At 39.1% G+C, this 10,897-nt stretch overlaps 1 protein-coding gene across 1 annotated transcript in view; it reads left to right on the top strand.

Annotated features, from left to right (window-relative positions):
* Nucleotides 1-210: 210 nt before the first annotated feature.
* LOC307128604 (uncharacterized protein) overlaps nucleotides 211-10,897 on the top strand; it is a gene marked incomplete at its 3' end in the record, with an annotated part of 51,643 nt that continues 40,956 nt past the window's right edge. Inside the window, exons 1-2 of the mRNA XM_079820518.1 lie at nucleotides 211-255; nucleotides 5,149-6,514. Of these exons, the coding sequence (XP_079676644.1) occupies nucleotides 243-255; nucleotides 5,149-6,514 (1,379 nt within the window). The 5' untranslated portion in view covers nucleotides 211-242. The remainder of the gene's footprint in view (nucleotides 256-5,148; nucleotides 6,515-10,897) is intronic.

Raw genomic sequence — 10,897 nt, 5'->3', positions numbered from 1 at the left:
CTGCAAACTCCCACAAATGTGAAAATATAAAATGTTCGTGCCGCGAAATGTCCCTCCCCAGTGTAAGCCCCTGGGCTTCAGCCTGTGCCAATCGATGCATCCAAAAAAACAAAAACAAAAAAAGGCTAAAAGTTTCGTTTCTGTGAAAGTCCAGCCCACCATGATAACCCAGTCCAAGAACACTGACTCACACACACACACACACACACACACACACACACACTGAGAAACCAGGAGAAAACATGTCCAACGAAGGTAATTGAAGATAACTTTATTGATTAGACGATTGTTTTGTGGTGTGCATTACATTAAATACTAAAAAGAGTGTGGTTGGGATTGTTAAAACTAAAGACGATCTAATGTTCCCTCATTTTATTTAGGTGACCAAGTTTTAATTGTGGTGAATAAAATAAAACGCTTGGGTCACTTTATCAGAAATGATGTGCAGCGCCAATGCTGTGAATATGGACAGGCAAAATTGTTCGTAAATGTCATATGTGCTCAGATGATGTACTGTACTTCATTTATAAGGCACATCTGTGGTGGTGTAGATATAGTGAGTTTTATAGTAAGCTTCAGGGAGCATTTAATGACGCATTAAGGATTTTTTTTAAAGCTCCCAATGTGGACAGTGCAAGCGTCTGTATTCAGGGATGTTCCTACTTCACACTGTGTTAAGGAATTATGTATAATTTTATGTGTTGATTATGTGACTCAAGAAATCATAGTCATAACGATTCAAGTGATAAAGGCGTTCCTCCTGTTCTGGGAGTGTGTATGTCTTAAATAATGTGTGTTGTATGTAAATGTGTGTTATGTAAGGGATAATTGTTATCCCAGAATAAACCCCGACTAATCAGGACCCCGACGCGAAGCGGAGCATAAACATAGTTTAAATATTTGATTAGCTCTTACGCAAAGCTTCCGCGAAGAAAAATAGTTCCAAACTACTTTAAGCTGAAAAGATTTGTTTTTACCATGTTGAAATGAATTGCTGTCAGGGATCGTTCACCCAAAAATGAAAATTAACCCATGATTCTCTCCCTCATCCTAGGTGTGTATGACATTCTTCTTTCAGACGAATAAAATAGGAGTTATATTTAAAAAGTCCTGGCTAATCCAAGCTTTATAATAGTTGTAGCTGTTTTTGAAGTCCATAAAAGTGCATCTGTCCGTCAAATAACGGGCTCCACGCGGCTCTGGAGGGTTAATATAGGCCTTCTGAAGCGAATCGATGCGTTTGTGTAAGAAAAATATCCATATTTAAAACTTTATAAAGTAAAGTTCCCACTGTGAAACCCTTTAAGTCTTCCTTTGTAACCCCTGGTGGTTTAGTGTTTTCTGTCACGAGATGGCGCCAGACCGTCAACGACAGCGTTAAGCAAGTATTGCCTACACTTTTAGACAAACACAAGGTCCTGTGGTCATTTAACTGCTGTCATTTAACATTTAACTGCTGTCCGAATCCACATCTCTGAGTTATCAAGACTATATCACTTCAAAATTGACTGTTTAAAGGACAACTCCGGTGAAAAATGAACCTAGGGGTAATTGACACATGGTGTAGATCGTTCTCTGAATCAGAATCAGAAAGAGCTTTATTGCCAAGTGTGATTGCACACACAAGGAATTTTTCTTGGTGCTGAAGCTTCCAGTGCACATATACAATACAAACACAACAAGAACATAGTAATACAAATTCTAAGAATAAAAATATGAAAAATAGTATAAAAAATACTACTAAAATGCATTTTCCTAAAATAAGATCTGTGTTCAACAAAGAGTTATGACCCTTACACGTTTTGTCTATCAAGATAATCTTTACAAATTAATCCAAAATGTATACATTTTGAAGCCTAAATAAATCCGTCAGATATAAAATGCTAACGGTAGGCTATAAACGGACTACTACAGCACACCATGGTCGCGGATCAACGTCATCATCAAACTTTATTTAAAAAGCACGCTCGCTCATTATGATCTGCGCTGTGTATGAACACTTATCCACTTTTTCATGAGAAATATTGCCCATTCGTTTTTCCCCAAAATGTTAGAAACTAATTTTGTTTATGCCTGCCTCTCTGAGATTTTTATCTTTTGTTAATGTTTTTTTCAGACAATATGATTATCACTGTGATAACATTAAATTACATGAAACACAACCCAGTCTCTTTTTGTTAAATGCAAGTTTATGTATGATCAATAATACAAAAGTATAAGTAAAAGGTATAATAAGCTATCCATGAAAAAAAAGCAAACAATTCAGTCAAACATTCAAAGTCAGTTCTAGTCAGCTACAACGATAACGTAAAGTTAAATAATAAAATAAAAAAAGTAATGCAACTTCACTTTGCCCTCAGCCTAAACGATTTGCCAGGGAACAAATTATATTATATTATATTAAAAGACGAATTATAGCTGGAGACGCCACAGAGACATCAGAGCCAACGGCAGAAGGACCGGCCGCGGAAAGTTTACTCTCGCCGGGTAAACAAGCGCTGAGCGCCGCTGACCCACTGGAGCTCACAACTCCGAAAACGCCAGATAAAATGTTCAAATAGGCGCTCTCTTTATAAATAAACCACAGATTTGAGCTTGAAACAACTACATTATCGTCTTAAAACTACGTTTTGTCACACATTAACAGTAGATTTTAACAAAAAAAGACGTGTAAACACAGCCCATGTCAGCCATTCCTCAACGAGACGAGAATGAAGCGAGTAAACTCAAATGTTCAAGCACCCAAATTCACGCGAATAGCGCGATTTATTCACGCCACATAAGTTCTTCATAAGACGGAAACGCGGGCTAGTGAGAGATTTCCTGTTTGTCACGATGACGTCTAAAGTCCCCGCCAAAGGATGTAGTCCCTTTTAGCAACTTGTTAGCAACCACCGTTTTTAAGACACAATAAAGTTTTAAAAAATCACAAGCAGGTTTTAACTAATGTGTTTTATGTCATAGATCAAAACGTGAAAATATTTAGAGGCTTTGTTAACCACAGACCTTATTTCAGGCGATTTAGCAAAAACCCATTCAAAAAACCCATAGACTTTAGGGCGAGGGAACCGGAAGTGCTAAAATGCTAACTCACTTCCGCGTTTTGGCCTACGCGTATACAGACAGGAGCCATCTTGGAAAACACGAATCGAGCCACGAACGCTGTGCTAAGTGAGCTGGTCGATAGGAATTAAGTTCAGCTCATTCCAGCGCCAGATTGCCTCTCTACTAATCAACTAGAGATGCTAAATTTGTATTCGATACAACAACTCAAGCAGCAAGAAAAGCCGCTATCTGCCGCCATCATCAGGGCACTGATCAGGGATCAGCCCATTGACTCTTGTCCTGATCAGTGCCCTGACTACTGAACCAGGAGCTGATTGAGACGCATGCAATGACAATGTAAACAAGCCGCTTTTTCTACGGCTTTTGTCTTGATATTGTGGATAACCATCAACATGCGCGTGGACACTGCCTCCTAGCGTCTGCATGTGTAATTGCACATTGACGCAAACAACAACGCAGAAGTTATTACTTCTGCACAACGCAGATACCCTACTTGTGGTCAGTCTGCACAAATGATTATCAACATGATTGTTTGCTTGGTTTCTTTACATAAAGTTTAAAAAAAGACCAAGTGTCGTCGATCTACGTCAGAGCGTCCGCACGTCCACGAATACGGGTGAAATGTTATTGGAGGAAGGAGGAGGCGGGAACTGGCGAACATTTAAAAGACTTTAATAAAATAAATCAACAAAATAACATGACTACGTACAGAACAAACAAGCAAAACACAACATACATTTCAGGCCTGTGCCCGGTTGCATAAAGCACCTTAAGTTTTTCCCTCAAGTATGATACTTAAGGGGCGATTTCCCCTTACCTAAGAGAATAACTTAAGGGTGTTGCATATAATCTCTTAAACGGTTCTCTTAGGTAAGTGTTTCACGACAGCGATCCTGGATTCACGTTAGAAAAGTCTTGTTGCCATAGATACGCAAAACACTAACACTAATGCTGCGTTCACACCAAACGTGAATAGAGCGTCAAATTTGCGTCTAGTTTTATGCTTGAACTTTGAATGCATTGGCGCGTCTAAATCGAGATGGACACACGTAAAAGCAAGCGTTTGAAGCTAAATTGACGCGCGTCCTTTTGCGCTTTTCACAGTGGTTATGTGCGGCCACGAAATTGAAAAAATACTACTGTTATTGTGTCACGAAATGTAGTTTTAAGAGTTGTTCAGTTGAAAATATAGTAGTTTAAAGCTCAAATCTGTGGTTTATTTGTAAAGATAGCGCCTATTTAAAAATGTTGTGAGATCCCGTTGATCGCTCCTGACTTCTGCCGCTGGCAAACGAGAAATGTTTAAATTCACAATCTATTGCTTCGGTTCTACTATATGAAACATATAAGTTAAAAGACATTAATGACTTGTTATAACGTCAAACGACTTCTTTAATTATGTGAGTTTTTTTCATCTCATTCAGAAATGTTCGTATGACTGCAAGTGTTCAGTGTCACAGTGGTTGCGATGTGTGATGGTCAAATCGGTATTCTTGCAACAATTTTTCATCGCTAAGATGGTCCAAAGGGTTTTCACTATCCCCAAAAATTCTTCTTGGCACATAATGATCTTCAGCTGGTTCAGCCACGTCGTCTTATTTTTGTCTGCGTTACTCTTAAGGTTACGATTTCCAAACCTTATATACTTAGGGAAATGACCGTTAAGGGGTTTTATGCAACACTTAACGCTTTTTAAGGGATTACTTAAGTGAAAAAACAGCATTTAAGGGGAATTCTAAGTGTTTATGACGTTTCACTTAAAGAAACCCTTAAGTAACACTTAAGGTATTTTTTCTGCAACACCCTTAGGTTTAAGGGAAACATAAGGGCGAACTTAAGGGAAAATTACACTTAAGGTGCTTTATGCAACCGGGCACTGTTCCTCTCTCGTCCTTCACTGGAGTCGCTCGTCCTTATATGCCTCCGGGCTCCCTCGTGAGAGGACTCGAGAGGTGACGCTCATTCTCAATCACTCACCGGTCTCGCTCGCTCCTCCCATGTCTCTCGCTCGTCCACCTCGCCATCAATGACAATTTTCATTTTTGGGTGAACTAACCCTTTAATACTTTGTTTTTTCCTCAGGATCAAAGATGGCACACAGTGATCAGAGGATGAGTTCCAGCGGAAACTCAAATGTGAGACGGAGACCCGCTCAAACCTCTCAAAGTCCATTAGGCAGGGATCATCAGTTCACAGTCCCTCCGAGTGAACTGCGTCTGGTTCTGCTGGGGAAAACCGGTGCAGGGAAAAGCGCGACGGGGAACACCATCCTGGGAAACCATCGCTTCGATGAGGAATTGAGCATGAGCTCAGTCACAAAAGAGTGCAAGAGAGAACGTGCAACGGTGGAGGGACGAGAGCTGGTTCTTGTGGACACGCCTGGTTTTTTTGACACAGAATTACCAGAGGAAGAACTAAAACAAGAAGTAATACGTTGCATGGCTTTGTGTTCTCCGGGTCCTCATGCGTTTCTACTCGTCATACCGATTACCGAGCGATACACAGAAGAGCAGCAGCGCACCGTAGAGATGATTCTGAAGATGTTTCGTGAGGACGTCACTCATCACACCATCCTCATATTCTCCCACGCGGACACACTAGGAGGAGAATCCATTGAAGCGTTCATTTCAAGACAAAACCAGAAAATCCAGGAGCTCGTGAGGAGATTTGGGAGGCGTTTCGTTGCTTTTGACAACACAAACCCTACAAACCCAGATCAGGTGTGTCGACTCCTTCAGAGGGTGGACAAGCTGCTCGCTCAAAACGAGAACCGCCACTTCACCAGTCCAATCACGGAAATCATGCAGGAAGCCCAGAAGTTAATAGAAGAGAAAATGCAAGCTAATATGGCCGAAAGAATGAAGAAAATCAAAACGGAGGTGAGGAAGCTGGCTGATGATCGATGGCGTGCGTTCCTTGCGTCCATGAATGAAGAGAGGCAAGACACAGAGAGAAAAAGGAAACTCATACAAGCCTGGATTAAACAGATAAAGACGGATATAAAGCAAGAAGAGCAGAATGTGCAACCGATCCCTGCGAGGCTGGAGCAGTTCAGAGCATCTCTGGAGAGAGAGCGGGAGAGGCTGAGGAGACTGGAGGAAAGAGAGATGGAGGAGGAGATGGAGAGACTGAAAATAGAAGAGAAAGAGAAGAAGGACCTGGACATCTGGATCCAAGAAGAGGAGCACAGGAGAGAGAGTGAAGAAAAGCAGAACTATGAACGTTTCTCTAAAGACAATATGAAATATTTGATTATGCTTGTCATGTTTTTGCTGGGGGCCGGAGCTGCGTTCGCCCCAGCGCTCCTGGTCTTTCTGTTCCCTGCAGCTTCAGTTGTGGAAGCCGGATTTGCTGCCACGTTTTTGTCCGACTTGCTTGGGCCATTAACTGCATTGGCAATGAGAGCCGGATTTTTAAAGCTGGGGATGTTGACACAGTGCTGCATTCAGTGATCCGGTGATGATTGACAACCAATCAAATCCCTCAACCAAGTTCACAAATAAAGATATTGATGTGGGTGGGACAAGACCCACTCACTTTTTACGATCAATGATATTGGACCCACTCACGTTTATCGTCTCTAACATTCAGCACATGTCTGTTTACCTACCCCTAATCGATAAACACTTATTATTAAAAACGTTAGACGCTTTATTTCCACTTTTCTAATATTTTCTTAATTTTTATTGAAAATAAATGCCTTTCCGATTTGATATGTGATGGGAAAACGGAGGAGATTGAATTCGGCGAAAGCCGGACTCGAACCGCGGGTCGGTTTGTGTCAAAACTAGATGCCGTGTGTCTTACCCCTACACTACTGCCGCTCTCAATGATATGGCGATATCCGTAATTTTGTCTTTCCGAGCTATACGTTTAACAAGAAAAGCGGAAATTCTGAGGACCCACCCACATTTTTTTTGCTTCCGATGCCCATGTTTATAGATATATAATATAGATGGCTAATTGTAGATAATTAGAAGTTATTTTCAAAATGTTGTCTGCATATTACAATAGTTTGATTGTAGAGTATCACCGGTCGGACAAAACACTTTTTTTTTGTATGTGAATGCTGTTTTACATTAATGTTATGACACGAGCGAAGCACAAACATTTATTTCCAAAATAATAAATAAATATTATATTAAAAAATAAATATTAGATTCACAATTAAATGTTACATCGCAGCTATTATATTCATGCCGAACGAGAGAGAGCTTGTGAGCTGTGCCTACGTTTTGCGAACTAGTCACCAAATTTTCCACGAATTTAACAACAGGCTTACTCCATTTTATTCTACTGGACATGGAATCTCTTATTTTTATTTTCTAAAATCTTTGAAAAACGGTGCCGTAGGACAGATACATTTTACTTCAAACTCTATTTAACACAGTTTGTATTTGTTATTAAACTTAAGGTGCGTCAAGTTTATGTGCATTTAATACATGCCGGATATTTGTAGTTTGGCTTTCTCTCGCAGCGCATAATCAAACAAAGCCTGAAGTTCTTGACCCTGTAGAAAATAAATTCGCTGTTCACAACTTTTACTACAATTATCAGTTCTGGAACATCAGGAGAAAACATGAAGATATTAGAAAAACGATGCGCTCTTTCCTGCTCGTGTAAATCCCTTTCTGCGCAAAGCGGCATTTGAGCGCCTCTATGGGGAAATATAAAACCAATATATTAACTAATATTTACCTTACTTATATGATTTATATTATCATTATTTACTGATCTTTATTTTAATATTTGTTTTACAGGCTGTAGTATTGTTCCACTGACGGAAAAGGATATATATATAGCCTACATTTTGAAAATAAAAATATCTTAAACTTAAATTTTCATTATTTCCATTCAGTGTCAGCAATTTAATCAAACATGTAATCAAATTTAACTGCTTATTTGCTGAAATCATTCAACTGTTGTTATATGTATAGCCTAAGCATGTGTTTCATACATTATAACACATTCCGGATCGTCTTCTGCAACCGACATGCGCAGTTGAACCTGCGTGACGTCAGTGTGACGTAGGCTGTAAAATGGTCTATTGAAATAAGTTTTTACAAATCCCTAGAGTTACGCTTGCTTGTGGGGCATTTTGACTCTTGGAAAATTAAATTAATTGAAAATGTGATTTATTTTACATAACAATGAACTGTTTAAATGCATCAGAATACTCGATTCTGATTGGCTGGAAGGTGTCTACTGAAACCGCACAGGTAGTTCCGGCCAGTTTAATCACGTTCCATATTAATGCGCATCTTCGCACACATCACGTGACGTCCCACAAACAGAGATCGGAGATCGCGCTGTACACGCAGAAAAACAGGAGGAGCACAATCTTGACGCTACCCCGCGACTTTTATTAATAAACTAACTTCTTCAGCTACAAGTAACATCACTGTTTTAAAGAGGACCTCATCAAACTCTCAGCTTCATTGTTATAGATAAACTCAGACAGAGGTAGGCTAATTCAAACTCTCTCTCTCTCTCTCTCTCTCTCTCTCTCTCTCTCTCTCTCTCTCTCTCTCTCTCTCTCTCACGATAATTAATTCACATAAATGCTATAATTAATTCATTTCATTCAAATGAATGTAATCTTACAGCACTACTTTATCTCTGTCTAATTTAAAGCGGGCGCTAGATCTCAGGAGTTGTAACTGACGAAAATAACCGTCATTTTTTTTCGCGCTGCAAACAATAACAATAACGGCTTTAACTGTCAATTCTGGCAAATGACCTGGGTATAAACGGTATAAACGTAGCTTACTTTAAAGATTTGAATTAGGAATGTCAATTCATATTAATTCCCTTAGTAGATTGTTGTCTACAATCGATTAATTGTTAATCTCATGGGTTAAGTTACCGTGTTACTTGCTTAACCAACACAAAATATGTGTTGTTTTAAAGCTTAGAAGCGTATAGGGAATAGAAGCATCACTTAACAACTGCTTTTATATCTGACATATTATAGGTGCTCTTTTTTCATAGTGTTAAAAAATAACTGCTTTACATGAAAATGTGATCTGTGAAAATCATCGCACATAGATAGACTTGTGTCATATCATATTTGTTTCAGTTAGAGGCCAAACTAGACCCTGTGTTTGTATGAAAAAGCCCAGCAGACGCACATTTAAACAGTACATGATGCTTTTGCACCACATTTTGGTTTGTAACTTTGCAAAACCGTATTACTTCACAGGATCATATTACTTGTGTAAACGTCACAATAAAAGTACATTGAATAAACTATCAAGAAATGTTCAGTAAAATCACTTGTTGGACCATTGGCTAATCAACAGCTAGCCTACAGACATTTACACATATGTAACTAAAATCATTGAATGCATGAGCATGATACATATCATGAGTAAGTGTAGACAAAAAATATATAAAGCTTTTTTTTATTGTTTGCTTGCTGAAATGGTGTCTCAAAGCTACGGAGCCACTAAAGGGACATGGTGATGGAAAAAAAAAAGAAAATATTTTATTGTCTTTGCGTTCACTCGAAAAATGTTTGCGTTCTCACAAGAAACTTTGCGTTCACTCGCAAACCTTTTGAGTTCTTTTGCGAGCAAACGTTAAACGCATAAGCTCCATAGGGCTCCATACACTGGTGCTCTTACAGGGACAGTGCACCTAAAAAACCCAGCATCTACTCAATTCAATTCACATTTATCTGTTTATCGCTTTTCACAATACATATCGTTTCAAAGGAGCTTTACAGAAAACGCATGCGTCTACATTACAATTTAGAGTGATCTGTTATTAACTGTGTCCAGTTATGTATTTCAGAAATGTACATATAGCAATCACGCAGTTAGCTAACATCATGTATGCATTTTTAGGCAGAAACAATGAGCTCATGAAAGTAACTGTGAGCCATCTGCCAACATTTACTCGCCCTCATGTGTGGTTTTAGCAACAATGTTCAATGGGGTTTCTTTGTAGAACTGTAAGGGTGCGTTCACATCAGACGCGAATGAAGCGTCAAGCGCGAGTGATTTACATGTTAAGTCAATGCAAAGAAGGGAATAGACATTCTGCGGCGCAATTCGTGCGAATGAGGCGGTGCGAATTGAGCACTTCGGGGCGTTTGACGCACGAAGTGTGTGATTCGCGCAAGTTGAAAAATCTGAACTTTGGTCGGATATTCGCGCGAATGAGGTGTTAACCAATCAGGAGCTTGCTCTAGTAGTGACAACAATGAGAGCTGTACGACACGTCTTCGTACTTTATAGAAACAGGAATAAAAAGGATCTTGCTTGAAAGAAAGTGAGTGAGGAGGTCGGACAGTCTGGTGAGTTGTAAAAAACGCTCTTTACTCAATTTGAGCTCTACATATATTGAGACTACAAGCTAGCTAAAGCCGGCAAATTGAGCTTATTCGCCGTATTTTAAAACAATCCACGTCAGCCACACGAATTCACGTCTGTTGTGAAGTGAATGACGCGCGAATGAAGCGAGTAAACTCACAATGTACAAGCGTCAACTATGCGCGATTTATTCACGTCATTCGCATCTGGTGTGAACGCACAGTAAGGTTCTTTGTGATATTTCTATAAAGAAATGTCTTAAATGATTCAATTGCATGTTAATGTTCTTTGCGTGGCGGTCAAAAATGACAGTTTTTTTTATTTCAATGAAATCAAATTACCTACTATATTTTAGTTAGATAATGTTTTTTGTTTAATATTTTGTATTTTTAGAGATTGTATGATACTAAATTATATTTATGGAATAGTTAAGATCCATTTATTACCTGTTTAACCACTCGAGTACTTGATTATAGATCCGAAAATGTTATGTCCAACTCATAAAATTTGATTCT

This window comes from Gobio gobio, assembly GCF_949357685.1.
Source record: "Gobio gobio genome assembly, chromosome: 6".
In the NCBI taxonomy this organism is placed as follows: Eukaryota; Metazoa; Chordata; class Actinopteri; order Cypriniformes; family Gobionidae; genus Gobio; species Gobio gobio.
This window is presented reverse-complemented; position numbering and strand designations above follow the sequence as displayed.